General features: G+C 41.6%; 1 protein-coding gene across 1 annotated transcript in view; it reads right to left on the bottom strand.

Annotated features, from left to right (window-relative positions):
- The window catches only part of CELSR1 (cadherin EGF LAG seven-pass G-type receptor 1), a 265,989-nt gene that overhangs the window by 65,213 nt on the left and 183,566 nt on the right, over nucleotides 1-17,210 (bottom strand). Inside the window, exons 6-8 of the mRNA XM_073328377.2 lie at nucleotides 3,839-3,996; nucleotides 2,416-2,579; nucleotides 430-555 (exon numbers count right to left, since the gene is read on the bottom strand). Of these exons, the coding sequence (XP_073184478.2) occupies nucleotides 430-555; nucleotides 2,416-2,579; nucleotides 3,839-3,996 (448 nt within the window). The remainder of the gene's footprint in view (nucleotides 1-429; nucleotides 556-2,415; nucleotides 2,580-3,838; nucleotides 3,997-17,210) is intronic.

Below are 17,210 nucleotides of genomic sequence, written 5' to 3'. Positions count from 1 at the left end.
ATGATCCAAAGCCCACTAAAGTCAAAGGGAGTCTTTCCATTAATTTCAATGTGCTTTGGATCAGATGATTTTATTTTAAGCAAATTACGAATAGTGCCAAGCTTTGTAGAACTAATTCACTAATGTTAGTAAATAGATAATAGGAAAAGATAAAAGCTGTTACTGTTTATCCCAATAGGATTTCTGATTGATATTTTCCTGTTTTTTGAACCAAAAGTCAGCAACCATCCTTAATATATAGATGAGCACACACAGTTATTTCAAATATATAATGGATGAATTTCACACTTTATTGCAATATTCCATTATCTGTCCCCTAAAGCATCTCAAACTTTCATATACATTATGAGATGTTAATTATTAAAAACTAAATGCCAAAACACACAGGTAAACTTGAGGACACATACACTGGGAGCCTTGTGCACCTACCTTGCTCACAGTTTTTCCCACCATACTGCAGGGGGCACTCACAAGTGTAGGTGTTCCATTTATTCACGCATGTGCCTCCATTTTGACACCAGTTAGTATCACAGTAGTTCTTCTGAGCTGCACAACCTGGAATTTAGAAAACGGAGCTATTCAGCCTAAAACCATTCCACATCTGTGTATTTGGTAATGGTGGTTTCATCACACCAAAACAGACTTCAAATGACTGTAACAATAGTTTCTGAGTGACCGTCTCTGGGCTTTTTTCAATTCTGAAGGGAAAGGAAATCATTAAAGCATTACAACACTTTGAGAGCCACATGATCAAAAGAAAGCAAGAAACCGCTCAGATAAAGACAAAGGGCTTAATTCTGGTGTAACTCTACTGAAGCCAGTGGAGTTATACTATGTAGGAATGTGCCTCCAAATCAGAAAGCAACCAAACTGAAATCTTTCTTTGTTCTACTTCCCCTGAAACAGGAGCATATTTACCTAGATGAAAAACTGAATTGTGTTCAGCTAATTTTAAGGTAAAGACACAATCTGGCAAAAGCCAAATAATTCAAAGTTAGTGCTGAAGTTCCACTCTCAACTCATGGTCATTACTCATTAATTACCTGATAAGAATACACAGGATCTGAAGTGAGTGCTTCCCCTAGTGCATCACTGAACTAGACCTCCACCAGGCTGTGAGAAGAAGGAACTAACTACTTTTACACAACAGTGATTTGCTCTGCTCTGCCCTGCCCTGTGGATATCTGAGCACCACTTCCCACTTGCTGCCTCTTCCAATACAGGAGCCAGACAGCTGAGACTGTACTCTGAAACTGGTCGCTTTATGAGGCAGTACAGCAGTATTCAGCAGGCCAGAAGAAGAGCAGCTCATGTTTCATTTTTAAACCACAGCTTTTAAAAACTCATGATAAGTATGCACAAGCTTCTGAGCAGCTTGCATTTCAGGTTTGGAGAGTTACTGCATTTGTTTTAAAGTATAACCAGAATTGGTTAAAATATTCCACTCTTCTTGACCTCATTACACTTAGTTTCAGAGCAGAGTGAGCTTTAATAGCTGAGATGCAAACACATGAAAATGGAGGGTTATTAAAAGAAATTCTGGTGCCACTGTTACAGTTCAGGGCAGATGTGCCACTCAAGTACCGCCTTGCCATCAGAGTGCATGAAACACGACTTAGGGCTAAATTCTATGTGCAAATCCCTGGATGACATTCTCCTCCGTGCAGAGGACCTACAGAAGCTTTGTGAACCTCCTAAATGCCATTTCATTCTTTAAGTAGTGCACAGAGCCTCAGAACATCGTGTGGGTCTTCGGCACTGGTATGAATTTCACCTCACTCAGATAAATGGGGTACATGCAGGGGATTTATACAGTGGCCAGGCTAGAAAGACTAGAATACTTTCCCCTTATTTTCCAGACTGCTCCATGGTGGCTACTACAGCTTCAAAGGTGCAACAGCTTCTGTGGCTGTTATATTTCTCCCAGAGAGATGGCAGAAGGGTTGGCAGTGAAGAGTAAAAGCGTGTTTCCCTCTCCCCATAACCCTATCCAACCTGCTCTGCACTAGGTTTGGGCAGACTCCTTATTCGTACTTCCAAATCCTCCCCTCCACTGTTCAGCTGAGCTGAAATAGTTCCAAGACGAATTGGGCCTTCCATATCCAATGGCAGCACTGCGGGGGTAGGGAATGTAGGAGGAGGGCAGGATTTCTCCTGAGGGGAAAAATTTCAAGGACTGTCATAGCAAAAATGTGCATGTGCCTCACTGCTGTGTACATGGGCAACTAGTTGACCTATACCAGTTTGCACCCTGCTAATCAAATGCTATTTTTCACATGGAAAGGTTGCACTTGCAGCTTTCCATGCATTCCCCATGCACCCTCCTTTGAAAATCTGGTTCTTGGTGTACACAAGAACTCTCAGCATGACAGAAAGCTTTTTCTTGTGGCCTTTTGAAGATCTGGCAGTTTATACCTGCAAGAGTGCCATTATTGGCTATGAAACTAGCCATGTCGATTGGCTTGTTGTCAATGGAGAGGTTCCTCATACAGCCAATAAACTCTCTGTTGTGCACAGGAAAGTCTTCAGGCAAGTTTGGGACACCCCCAAGCAGGAGAGGTCCAGTCAGGTCCAAAGATCTAAAGAAATAAGAAATTAGCTGGATTATTTTCATGTCATTTGTTTGGCCTCTTTTACTTTACAGTTTATTCACAGCTAATCTGACTAAAGAAATCTGAGATATTTAACCGTTTTCTGTTAGCTCATTATTTGCAGGATTTAGCTTCAAAAGACTGTAAGCACCGATCTCAATAATCAAAAAGAATCATAATAAAATTAGCTGCAAATTTGTAATTTAGGACTGTTGGAGTTGCCGTAACAACCACACCAATAGAATCAAACATTGGTCTCTGACAGTGACCAGAACTAACTATGTTAGAAGGCGTAAATGGAAAATTATGAAACAACATGCATCCATGGGAATTTCTTTTTAATCCCAAGTAGTGAGATGTTGATTTGTAGCCTAAAGCAGGAAGGTTGGTATGTTATATACACTTTTATTCTGGGTGCTGTAAAACTATGTATAATAATTTTGTTATTCATAAATTGCTAGTCCCTTTTTGAATCCTCCTTGGCTCCTTGTGTTAACATCTTGTGGCAGTAGGTTCCACTGGATAGTTATATCACCTACAAAAAGTATATCATTTAATCAGTTTTAAATGTTAACAAGACTTTTAACTTCAGTGAGTGTCCTCTTGTTCTTGTATTTCAGAAAAGGGTAAATATGATCACCTGACTGGCCTTTTCAATAGAATTCATAGAATTCATTATTTTACATATTTCTATCATGTCTCACATGTTATTCATCATCTCTCTAAACTAAATAATACTAATCTTTTCAATCTTTTCTCAGACAGAAGGCTTTCCGTGTATCTAGTGATTTTCATTGCCCTTCTCTGGATCTTTTCTGTTTTTCCTCTAGCCTTTCTGCGATGGGATGATGTACCATTAATTTGAATGATGATGTCAAAATCTTTTCAGTATTACTCTCTTTTTCTTAAGGCAGCCTCCCATTTTATTTGCTTTTCTGACTGTTGCTGTGCAATGAACCGATGTTTCCACTGAGCTTTCAACAATGATCACAAACAATTTTTTGTGTGTCTTTATAGTTATTTTGGACTCAACAATGTGTATGAGCCGTTCAAATTGCTCCTTCTGATATACAATGCCTTTCACTTCTGTGCTCTGAATTTCATCTGCCAGTTTAAAGTTAGTCAGTTTGTTTTCTTATAAACTCTTTGCTATGTGTGCTTTTCTTCTCACTGCCATGTGTTGTTGTTATTGCTCAATTCCTTTTAAATAGGAGAATGAATAATAAATATCTGTAAAAAGCCCTTACTTTTTTGAGCCACTTTGAGTTCCTTGGGCAGCACATGTGTAGTTCCCAATGAGACTTCCGAAGCGCACAGCCACTGCAGTGTCACAGTCATCCACTGTTACTACCGCCACCTTCTCTCCTGAAGGTCCATGAGGAATTCCTAATCGTCCAATGTGGGGCTTCAAAAAATAAACAACATACCTATAAATAAGGCTACAAACTCAGCAGAATCAACATGCCTGCAGTCTACTCAGACGGCATCATTCTGCTTTTAAGATAACTAAAGTAGGCTGTCCAATCAAACATGCATTAGTTAAGGCCATCTCACTTCCAATTCCATTGTGCAATAGGAAACAAAACGGCTGACTTTATCTGAGAATAGTAACAAGCATCCAGAAGAACTGCGTGATGATTTTTCACTCTTGATCGGAATTTGAAAAATAGGTATGTAGCTTGGCCAAAAGCTATTGATGAAGTGATCTGGCCCAGCTCACTTAGAATGGTTCTATTGCACCAGCACAGGACGGTTTCCAAACAATTCCACTCTTGTCACCAACTCTCCCCTCTCATCTAAAGTGAAGAGCTCACTTAAAAATATTGTATTTCTCACTCTTTCCCTTGCAAAAGCAGCCTTGACAATATAAACTGACACAATATGTCTCCCTAGGGTTAAAAGCAGGAAACCGATTTTTCATTTAAAAGATTGACAGCCCCCTCACAGCAACCCAGGACTGGGCTTTAGAGTGCAGAAAAAAATACAGCGACAGGCTACTTGATTTTGGGGAAGATTCCAGATCAAGATCACAACTGTACACCACTGTGTCACCCAACTACTGCTGATGGCACGAGGGCTGCCTCAGAGTCCCACCGACCCCTTCTGGTACCTGAGCCAGCTCCTCTGCTGAGCAGACAGAACGACCTCGGGCCACAAGGAGTAGCAGTTCCACAGGACTGAACAATGGACAGAGAGCAAGGGACCGCTCTCAGCTCTGACACTCAGTACTTCAATGGCCTTCCTTCAATCACATAGGCCAACATTTTCAAATATTTTTGTGGGTGGTGAGAGACATGATCACAAATGTTTTGCAGGGCTGGCAACAAATTTTAAGGCCAGTTATGTTCTTCTACTGTCTATCTGGATACTCACACTATAGCACTGAGCTCCTCACTAGCATTAATGAATTTACACTCACACAACACCCTTATGAGCAGGAGTGTGGCATTTTACAAACAAAGAAATGAGGCAGAGAAAAAAAATGATTGATGGTCACAAAAGTCTACAGCACCACCAGAAACTGAACACAAATCTCCACCCAAAGTCTTAACCACAAGAATATCCTTTGTCTTTTTATAGCTCCATTAACTTCAAAAGAGTTATTTCAGTCTGACACCTGCGTAACTAAGAGGAGAACTAAACAGTCACCCGGAAACTGAGATACAGATCCCTCAGACTGAGGAATAACATCTTTGTAAGAGACACAGTAACAGTGTGACAAGGTGGGGGAGGTAATATCTTTTATCGGCCCACCTTCTGTTGTTAAAAGATACATGCTTTTCAAGCTCACCGTGAGAAAGAGCTCTATGTATGCTCAAAAGCTTGTCTCTTTTACCAACAGAAGGTAGGCCAATAAAAGATATCCCCTCATCCACCTTGTCTCTCTAATTATCCTGGAACCAACAAGGCTACGAAAACATTGCAAACAATAATAGTATCAGTCTAAACAGAATAACAGCAATTGATAAAAGAGTCATTTTTCATATTGCACACCTGTAGAAAGCAACTTAGTCCTGCTTTTCTAACTTCACAGCTTCTAGGAGAACACTGTTTGTAATATACAGCACTGCATGAGCCAGATCTTGCTCACTTTATTCATGTCCTACTGAGGTCAATGGGGCTACTCAGGATTTAACACCAAACCTATTACATCATTGAAATCAGAGTGATAGTCTTATGATCCTTTGATCATCAATAGTAGCAACTGTTGAAGAAAATCATGATGCATGGGCAAGTTTGCTTTAGCGTGCCGTGCACTCCCTTCAGAACTTATATAGTCATTTACATGGCACGTTTCTTTGGTATCGAATTTGTCTGTACTGCAACCTAGGAAGTAGCAAGCGGATAAAAGATCAATTCTGTCTGTTTCAGATTTTGCATGAACAAACTTACTGAAATAGTTAACAGTCAGTTTAATCATCTGCAAAGAATAACAGCTTCATTTATAAAGCTAACTATACTGGTGCATAAAAACAGTTTAAAACGAAGTTTCCTGGTCTCAAACAATTCCAGTTGGAAAGTATTTTCCATTTCCTCTATGAACAGATAACATGATCACATAGTTTGGCAGCTATTCATGTAAAGGTTTTGACCTCTATTAAGTGATATTAAGGCACATTTTGTATTTCCCAGATTCTATGGGCTACAAAGCAGTCTAATTTGGAAAAGATTGGGAGCATACATAGATACGATGCTGAAAATGTTAGTAACAAGCTGGTCAAAATTATGGAATTAATAAATAAAATATTCCAGTTAATAGCAAAACCTTCTGCTCCAAAGTTGTAATTTACATTTTTGGTACTAATGTTATACATTTTGAAGAAAAACTTAACACTTAACTTAAGTTCAAGATGTTCAACAAGTCTGTTGTTTGTTAACTTGGAAGCATCAGAGGAATTGGCAGAGAGGGCGCTTCTCCCTCCACAGGAGGAGTTTGCCCACAGTTAATCAGGCTTGCAACCTGGATTTCCTAGTGAATCCAAAACTGCTTCTGGATGTCAAGTAGCTGCAGTAACCAAGGCAGCTTTTTGTCCCTTATATTTGACTAGGAGTTGCAACTTTTTCTTTTAGTTGATGCTTTGTCTCAGTGATCCTGACCTTTGACACCTCAAGATTAGATTCTTTGAGTATACTCTACAGTTCTTAGGGCTATACCTTAAGACCGTAAAAGCTTGGAAGCTTAAACTGATACAGAACATGGCAGCCTGTTTGTCACCGAGGGGTCCCCAACTACAGAACTTGCTCCTCGCCTCAGTTCAAAAAATCCTGAATCTTTTGACTTTCTCATCATGTTGCAAGGCCTGCTTATAATCATAGAATACCAGGGTTGGAAGGGACCTCAGGAGGTCATCTAGTCCAACCCCCTGTTCAAAGCAGGACCAATCCCCAATTTTTGGCCCGGATCCCAAATGGCCTCCTCAAGGATTGAACTCACAACCCTGGGTTTAGCAGGCCAATGCTCAAACCACTGAGCTATCCCTCCCCCCTTGCTTGTTCTCCAAAACTCCCTGAAAGGGAGGGATCAATCGCCGGTAAGGGACAAAGTTTGTTGGTGATTTAGTGGGATATGGAGAGTCTTTTTTTTTCTTTTCAGATGGTTACAATATCCACCTTTCCAGTACCTGGCATGGGGCATACTTTACAACAAAAAGACAAACGTCTAAAATGATGTAAGTAAATATTAAAGTTAATCAATTAACTGCTCCTTATACAGAAGGGTTCAAAGTAACAATGTATCAGGAACAACAGTTCAAAGAAAAGTAAACTGGTGAGACTAAATGATAGCAGACAAAGCTTTCCTATTTAGGGTCTGATCCTTGCTCATATGGAAGACAAATGAGAGTTTTGCCATTGACTTCAACAGGAGAAGGACTGGGCCCTTACAGAAGAGAGGTTCAGTACAAAATAACAACATCCACACTGTTATTTTCTGAGAGGGAGATTTTCAAGGACACAAGTGGGAGTTAGGCGCCCTGTTCCCATGACTTTTAATGGGAACTGGGCACCTAGCTGCCCTTTGTGCCTTTGAAAATCTCTTCTTGAAACACCATGCTACCTAAAAGCCAAGTTTCATTAGCTTTGCTGTACAGTAATTCTGCATTCATGAATAAATGTTCAGTGCGGTGCACAGGAATTTACCAGCATGACTCCATTAATGTTAATGGAAGTCATGTAACTAAGTCCCTGCTCACAGAGCTGAAAATTTACCTCTCATTGTCTAACCCTAAGGGCTGCCTTTCCACAAAGCGTTTGTGTGGCAATAGCTTGGGGTTCAAACTTCAAAGACCACATGCTCTAAAAGTGAGAAGTATGCAGAGGTACCAACAGCTCAATAAATAAATAACTAAAAAATAATTTACACAGAGGTCTCAGTTTCACATATGCAAATTAGAAATGAAGTTGATTCTTCCTGGTCTCACAGAAACAAGCTGCACCTTGCAGAGTATTCTCATCATTATCATGTCCTCCGCTCAAGTACGTTGCACCAATTCTTAGTTTTGCTTGCTATGTTGCCAATGAAAAACCTTACAGATTCTTGTCTTACTTAGATAAGGGTAAGAAACAGCTCTGGCTAATCAATCAAGCATAGGCTTTTGGGAGCCAGGAACCCCCCATTTCTAATCCCACTTTGGACACTGACCCATTCTGTAGCCTGGACATATCACTTAGCCTCCATGTATTTGACTTTCCACCATCTGTAAAATAGCAATAATAATATTTACCTCCCTCAGATGAGGGCAATTAGCACACACAATCTCCACAGAGTTTTGAAAACATTAACTATGCCTCAACACTCCAGTGAGGGAGGTTAGAGTTTTGATACCATTTTAAGGAGGGGCAATCTGAGGTTTAGGGTTTAACCCATGACATTCCCCATGACACAGAGGGAATCATGGTTAGCCTCACACTTATAATGAAGAAGTTCCAGACTTCCAGGCCGGTTTAATCAGACCACCTCTCTCCTTCAGACCATGATAAAAGGCATCTGTGAGATGTCTCAGACTCAGTGAATGACATCAAATGTGATCTGGAGGAACCATCTTCTCAGAGCCCAAAAGTAAAGATGATATCCTTTTGGGTGCAGATTTTCTATTTCTAAGGTATATAGCAGACTCAAGTGACACCTCCACATGTATCTTATTCAAGATGTCAGGTCAGATTCTAGTAAGATCCAGCTGAGGAGTGGCAATCTGTTTGGCTTTTTTCCTGATTCTTCAACATAAACAAACATATATATACTCTCACAGATACATATTCACACATTAAAATGCTAAGAATCTTAATCTGTGAAATTTCTGTTTTACAGTGATGGGGTCATCAGAATGTGTCTGTTTTATAGTCTGCAAATTTGATATCCTTTCCGTTAGTATATCACTTTAAAAGTCAGAGACAATGCTAAATTGATGTACTTCAGTATGATTTAGAAGTTCCATCCACTGAAAGCAAATATTTAAATCATTCATGCTCCATTCAGTTATCCGTTAAACGTACAGATGGTCTCATGGTAAATACTGTAGAGAAGAGATTAAGGGATAATGCAGGCTCTGTCTTAAACACTTAATGGCTATATTTTTTGTACTGCATTAATCATATTTCTCAAATGTCACAAACTAAATTCAGTGGCCAGTTTAACAAAATAGCCCAAACCTCTGTGGATTTATTTGTAAATAAATCAGATCCACGACACTTAATATTTTGTACTTAATGATAATATTTGCAAAGTAAAAACTGTTTCTTTGGTCAGTTAGTGGCAGAGGTGGGAACACAACTCTGGATTTCCTGCTCTGTGCTTAATCCTCTAGACTACATGGATTTTATGGTGACATCACCTTCAACTCCTTCATCAGTGGCAGCTTTCTCAAAATTCACAAGTGCACATTTTTGAGTGGAAGTGTCCACTTTATTTTTTGGAAACATCCAGAGAGTAAAAAATATTTTCATTCAACCTCATAAAATTGCTCCACTTTTATGGATGTTTCAGGAACTCAACACAGGCTCATTTATACAATAAACATTGCTATTATAAATATTTCAGTCTGCTCTGGCCTCTTTGCTCCCTTTGAAGCAACTGACAACAGAGGAAACAGCTTTGCAGCAAACTGTAGACAAGGACAACAGTGTGAAAAATATAAATGAGTACCCTTGAAAGGGAGACACAACAAACCTAGCTTGGCATAAGGCAATCCATTCTTCTCAGGGGACAGATATGAAGGTGCATATTACAAACATATTCTTTGTTTAGCTCATTGCACAAAAAGCATCTATTTTTAAAAATTAAGCTATTAGACTAATGTCCTTTTCAGTGTCAAGACTTAATACACAGTCTAATTTGTTTGCCGTCATCATAACTTATTTTTAAAAAGAAAAGCCATTCCAAAATCAACGGTACTCTTTCTCTATGAAAGCTTCCAAGTTTTTGTTTCCTGGTCAATAAGTCACACATTGTTTTTGTTAATGAGTAGCTAATGATTTATTGAGGATTTTCAGAGGTTAAAGGTGAAAAAGAATCTGTTTCCTAGTTGTTCTTTTTTAAATTAATATTTTTCTAAACTTTTGTTTGTTTAGCTCAAAAAATTATTAGTGGTATTATAGGATAAAATGTAGCATATTCATATACTTTCAAACCAACTTATTTCACAATTTTTCAAGCTCCAGTAATAATTAGCAGAAAATGGAGCATCTTCCAAAGTCTACTGCAGATGCTGGAAATCTGCAGTGCAGTTTTGGTTCAAACATGCTCAGTCTCATTAGGCAACTAGCCATGCTCAGAGAACCCTTTCATTAACCTGTTGGCCTCAGCCCAACTATCTAACCCGGGAAAGGGGGAAAAAAGGCTTCAGATTCCCAGGCAATACTTCACTGCTTCAGTGGTCAAAAAGCTCGTTAACTGACAGCTACAAACACTGTCTAGCTGGGCACAGAAATGGGAATCAACCCCCTCCAAAAAATAAACAAACTGGAAACAACAAATAAGGCAGCAGGAACCAAAAAAAGTGTGACATTTACAACCTAGAGGGATATAAATTGGTAAATACCAGACAACTTTAATGCTGCTACACAGACTTATAGATTGCACTGACCAAAATAGTCAGTCAGGCAACTGGAAATTGGGCCAGATTAGAACAAACACACTAAAGGTAATTTCTGCTTTGTAAAATTGTCCTTTGCTGATTTCTAGAGAAAAAAAATGAACAGCACCTTTAAAACAAGCCAGTATAAAGAATGGAGAATCAGTCACATATTTCCACTCTGATACATTCTGATAGTCACCAAAGGTAAGTATGACAAATTATTACACAAACTTTTCATTCCTTTGATGTGCATTATTCCTTCATTACTCACTGAACAGTGTAAAGTCAATTTTTTTGGTATGTACTTGCTCTTGACTTGAATCTATACACACCCCCAAGAATTTGTGACAGCAAAAAAAGCACTTTCCAGTAAATGGATCAAACACTGCATATCACCATACCATTCCCTTTCCTAGACAAAGTGATATTGACATCCTGGGACTCCTCACAATCAGGATCCAGGCTGGGTCATGACATTGAGATGGCTTTAGTAGCACGGAATGGTGACCTCCTTACAGCTATGTACAGAGGCCAAACTTTCAAGTTCATACAGCTTGACCTGCTGGTGGCTTTTGACATAGTCAATTATGAGACACTGCTCATCTTCCTACAAGATTTAGCTGGTGTGAATGGTGTAGCACTCAACTGATTTTCATCAATCCTTTCTACCACACTCAAGAATGATAATAGGCAGCAGCTTCTCATCCTCACAAGCTCTCACATGTGGAGTGCCACAGGACTAGTTCCGTCCCCTCTCCTTTCCAATATACGTGATGCCTTGGGAAGAAATTGTGTAATGCCATGCATACGTTGATGGCACTCAACTGTACATTTCTTATCCAGCATAAATGACCAACACACTCACAGATATGACATACCTCCTGCAAGAGGCCAGTGCTTGGATGAAGCTTGTCCCAGGGCAGACAGCCGTGATGTTGGTAGGGGGAGTGAAAGAGCAAAACCTTGACCACACCCTTCTTTGGTATTACTGGATTCCTCTCTGCTCCTTGATACAGAGGCAGCAGCAAGATGCACCTTTTTCACCACTCGGAGACTATGTCCATTCCCCTCAGACAAGGGCCCAGGTACCACAATCCATGCAGTCTTCACCATAGGACTGGTCTGTCTCATTCAGCTTCTACCATGTTTTTCTCAATTCTGCATTGTCACTGGTTGTTGATTCCTTTACCCCACCCCTTTCTTACCACTGCAACTTTCCAGCTGCCTGCCCTCTCTGTTTCAGCCTCCTATGCTTCGCACCCTTCTTCTTGTTCCCCTCCCCACATTCTCCCTGTCATTTACACACTCCCCTCTTAGTCCAGCAATCCCTTCCTCACCCAAACTTCAGCCCTAAACACCCTCCACACACAAGCATTATGGTATGTAAGTGTTCTGTTTTGATTAATCATGTTTAATTGTGTGTTTGGAGCCCAACCATTACTGTGATCAAAGTCCTACAAATACCTAGAAATACCAAATTGTGCCACTCTTATTCACACTGAATAATATCTCACTAAGGATTAGTCCCATTTTCTTCCATAGAACAACTTGCTAAGAAAAGTATCATTCAGCATGAGTAAAGGTAACACAGCCTGGCCTTCAGAAATTTAGCTCTCTCATCCTCTCTCAGTTCAATAAAAGTACTTTGTGTGATTGTGTCAGGTTAGTGGCCTTTGGAAGGGACCCAATAAAGTACATGAGGATTCCTGTGTGGCCAGGTGCAGACAGTTCCTCCAAAGTGCTGTTTCCCCTCACTGCCATAGATGTGAAATTCTTTAAAAACTTCTCTGTAAATCAGTGAGTTACTGTAGGTTTGTGTGTGATTAAATACAGATAAGAGCACACTTCAAAGTATTACACTGAATTCCTGAGCTGCCATTTAAATGACTCTGCTGGAAACAGTGCACAGTGTTAAAATGTTTTTTTTCTCATTAGAGTAGATTATGAAAAAGATCTGCTCTTACAACAACAGAAGGGAGTCCTGCTGCAATAAGGTCATGCCTGCTTTGAAACAAAAGAATAGCAAAGGTATAGATAAAAGGACATTTAATATTGTTATTATTACATGTACAATAGTTGGTTAAAATGTTGTAATGTAGTCTGGAAGGACTGGAATTTTCAATTGCTTCAAGCCCTGTTTAGTGATGTTTATAAGAGGAAATGTTTAGCCTGCATTAATGCGGAAAAAAACCTCATAATGTCAGAAAATCATCTACTATAGTAGATACAGAATAAGGCCTTAATCCTTCCCATCCATATTTGGTGCACATTGCCATATACCTTAGGTCTGCCTACCCACAGCTGACTTTCCAAAGTACATAGAAGGGCTTGAAAGGTCCTTGAGAAGTCATTACGTCAAGCCCCCTGCACTGAGGCAGGACCAAATAAATGTAGATCATCCCAGACAGCTAAGTTCCCTCTAGGCTGCACGTCTTGTGGCTACGCAGCAGGCTATCAAGGGCCGCGCAGGCAGGGAGAGGTGCCCCTCCCCCGGCCCACCCCAGCCAGAGCTGCCACGGCCAGGGAGAGGTGCCCCTCCCCTGGCCCTGAGCTGCAGTGGTGAGAGAGGGCTGGGGGGAGTCCTCTCTCCCCGCCCCAGCCCTGGGGCAGCCTGCACTCCAAACTCCTCATCCCCGGCCCCATCCCAGAGCATGCACCCCCAGCCCTTACCCCCAAACCCTCTGTCCCAGCCCTGAGCCCCCTTCCACACCCTGAACCCTTCATCCTGGGCCCCACCCCAAAGCCCGTACCCCGAGCCAGAGCCCTCACCCCACCCCGCACCCCAGCCTTCTAATCCAGCCCTGAGCCCCCTCCCACACTCCAAACCCCTTGGCCCCACCCCTGCCACACATCACCTCCATATTGGTGCACATAACAAAATTCATTCTGCATATGGACTCAAAAAATTAAGAGAAAACACTGCCTGACAGGTGTTCGTCCAGGCTCTTTTTAAAAGCCTCCAATGAGGGGATTTCACAACCCCCCCCCCCCCGGAAGCCTATTCCAGAGCTTAACTACCATTGTAGTTGGAAAGTTTTTCCTAATATCCAGCCTATATTGCCCTTGATGCAAATTAAGCCCATTGCGTCTTGCTCTACCTTCAGTAAGCATGGAAAACAGTTGATCACCATCCTCTTTATAACTATTCTTAACATATTTGAAGACTGCTAACAGGTCCCCGCTCAGTCTTCTTTTCTCAAGACTTTTCACAAGACTAAACGCCCAGTTTAACTGTTCCTTACAGATCAGATTTTCAAAACCTTTTATCACTTTTATTGCTCTTCTCTAATCTCTCTCCAGTTTGTCCACATCTTTGTTAAAGTGTGGCACCCAGAACTATACACAGCACTCCAGCTGAGTCCTCACCAGTGCCGAGTACGGTGGTAGAATTACTTCCCATGTCTTACATACGACACTTGTGTTAATACACCTCACAATGATACTAGCCCTTTTTCCAACTGCATCAGATTGCTGACTCTTGTTCAAGTTGTAATCCATTATAACCCTCAAATCCTTTTCAGCAGTACTACAACCTAGCCAATTTGTCCCCATTTTGTAGCTGTGCATTTTATTTTTCCTTCCTAAGTGAAGTACTTTGCCCTTGTCTTTACTGAATTTCATCTTGTTGATTTCAGTCCAATTCTACAATTAGTCAAGGTTGTTCAGAATTCTAATCCTGTCCTCTAAAGTGCTTACAACTGCTCTCAGCTTGGTGTCATCTGCAAATTTTATAAGCATACCCTCCTCACCATTATCCAAATCTCTAATGCAAATATTGACTAGTACACACCCAGACTGCAGTGCCCCACTAGATACACCCTCCCAGTCTGACATTACTAACTACTCTTTGAGTATGGTCTTTCAACCACTTTTGCACCCACCTTATAGTAAGTTCCTCTTGACCACATTTCCCTAGTTTTCTTATGACAATGTCATGTGGAACTGTGTCATTAAAATCATAGTTAAATGTCTTGTATCAGAGAGCTAGAGTGAGCACATAGGGTGCAATCCAAAAGCCTCACTAAGGCAAACTACCACTGGGAAATCCTGCAATTCTCATTTAGGGCCCTGTCATCTTCTCTACCTCTGTGAACAGAGGGGCAAAGACTCATCACTGCAGGAACCATGCTTTCAAGGGCTTCCACGATGCCCCATTAAACCTCCCTGGGGGATTCTGAAGTGCAGAGAGGTTAAGCTGCCCAAGTTAAGACAGCCTCAGGCTGTACTCTCTTGTGCCAACTTCCCCAGTGGGCTTGAGGGGGAGAAAGCAAATATGAAGGATGAGATTCCACCACCTCTTAGCCCCCTCCAAATCACAGAGTCCATACCGCATGAAGGGGCTTCTGCAGGCTTAGAGGGATGGAACAGTGTGAGGCTAAGTCTGTAGTTTCCATGCTGTGGAGGGGAGCGTGGGCCCCCGAGTGAGGAATTCAGACTCTGGCCCATTGACTTCAGGGAGAGTGGTGGGCGCTCAACACCTCTTGGGATCAGGATCCCTGTCCTTTCCTAAGCAAAACTCCCAGAATTCCAATGGCAGTTTTGTCTCCTTAGGACTGAATAAAGACTTCGGGACTTGGCCCAGCATGCAAGATGTAGACTTGTTAAATTAAAACTTTAAATGCACTGTGATGATTGTTCCTGGATTTGTTTTAATTTGTGCATAAAGAACAGAAGAAACAAATCCCTTGAGATGCTGGCAAGCTAGTGAATTCCACAGACAATAATTCATCAAAAAGCTTTTACAGAGGAGAAAGACATTAAAATGTTATGAGTTTGTATGGCCCATTTCTTCCCTAACAGTATAATTGGTTCTTTAAAGACATCATGAATTATATTTGATCTTGTATACACAGTATCTGAGCAATTTAGGTCTCTAGTGCAGAATACACTTCACAGCTCTGTGTCCCTGGAATGACTTTTGCTGCTTTACCCCTTTGTTTCCTGATATACAAAGCTAGACACGCTACTCTTTAGTCCCCATCACAACAATGAAACATCATGTATCATTAGTTTAGAGTAAAAACCTGACTTCCTTTCTTAGGTTTTATTCAGTTTTCACTCAGCCCTTACCAAAAGAAATGTTTACTGACTGGGGTCTGCCTGAGGAAAAACTCAGTGAAATAGACTGTCTTCCATATACAGAGGGGACACTTCACATATGGATCTTCCCCATCTCCCATCCCACAGAGAAGTGGAGAACAGCTGCCTCTACAGCACCACACCACAACCTCCTCTGGACTCTACAGAGGGCACTCGCTGGAGCTGAGGACTGCAGCTGGTTGCGGGGGGAAAGAGAGAAGCAGCACATCCCTCAACCAGCCTTCAGCGATTGTCTGAAAGAGACACCATGGCCTGGAGCTGTTATCTTTTTCCCTCTTCCTCCCTCCCTCATAGATTTTAAGGCCAGAGGTGCCTATAATGATCATCTAGTCTGACCTCTGACATAGCACAGGTCATAGAACATCACCAGTGACTCCTGCACCGCGTCCATAACTTCTGGCTGAACAAGCAAGTATCTGCAAGACAGACATCCAGTCCTGACTTAAAGACTTCAAGTGATGGAGACTCTACCATGGCCCTTGGGGAGTGGTTCCAGGAGTTAATTATCCTCACCGCTTCTTATGCAAATCTGAATTTGTCTAACTTTAGTTTCCCACTATTGGATCTTGCTATGCCTAAGGGTCTTCTCTGGGACCCTCTATTGGTTGGATGAGAGAAACTGCTGGTGCCCAGAGCTAGAACGGAGGCATAGGGGTTCTGCCTGGATGGCCTAAGTTTGAGAGTGGGCCCCAAGCCCTATTCAGTGGGGGTGAGGGTGAGACAAATCCCGTTCCACGCCCTGACAGAACGATCAGGGAAGGGAAGACCTCCACAAGGGATCCCTCTCAGAGATTTCCTACCCCAGAGCCTCCTCGCACTGTTTATTCTATCAGACAGGATGACTGGGCCTAAGCAAGGACCTCCATACTTGGCCCCTAGACTGGAACACCAGAGAACAGAACCAAATATCGTGTTAGCAACAAGAAGAAAGTCAAGAAAAGTGTGGGCCCCTTACTGAATGAGGGAGGCAACCTAGTGAGAGAGGATGTGGAAAAAGCTAATGTACTCAATGCTTTTTTTGCCTCTGTCTTCATGAACAAGGTCAACTCCCAGACTACTGCACTGGGCAGCACAGCATGGGGAAGAGGTGACCAGCCCTCTGTGGAGAAAGAAGTGGTTCGGGACTATTTAGAAAAGCTGGATGAGCACAAGTCCATGGGGCCGGATGCGCTGCATCCGAGAGTGCTAAAAGAGTTGGCAGATGTGATTGCAGAGCCATTGGCCATTATCTTTGAAAACTCATAGCGATCGTGGGAAGTCCCGGATGACTGGAAAAAGGCTAATGTAGTGCCCATCTTTAAAAACGGGAAGAAGGAGGATCCTGGGAACTACAGGCCAGTCAGTCTCACCTCAGTCCCTGGAAAAATCATGGAGCAGGTCCTCAAGGAATTAATTCTGAAGCACTTAGAGGAGAGGAAAGTGATCAGGAACAGTCAGCATGGATTCA

This window comes from Lepidochelys kempii, chromosome 1, assembly GCF_965140285.1.
Source record: "Lepidochelys kempii isolate rLepKem1 chromosome 1, rLepKem1.hap1, whole genome shotgun sequence".
NCBI classification, from domain to species: Eukaryota; Metazoa; Chordata; order Testudines; family Cheloniidae; genus Lepidochelys; species Lepidochelys kempii.
This window is presented reverse-complemented; position numbering and strand designations above follow the sequence as displayed.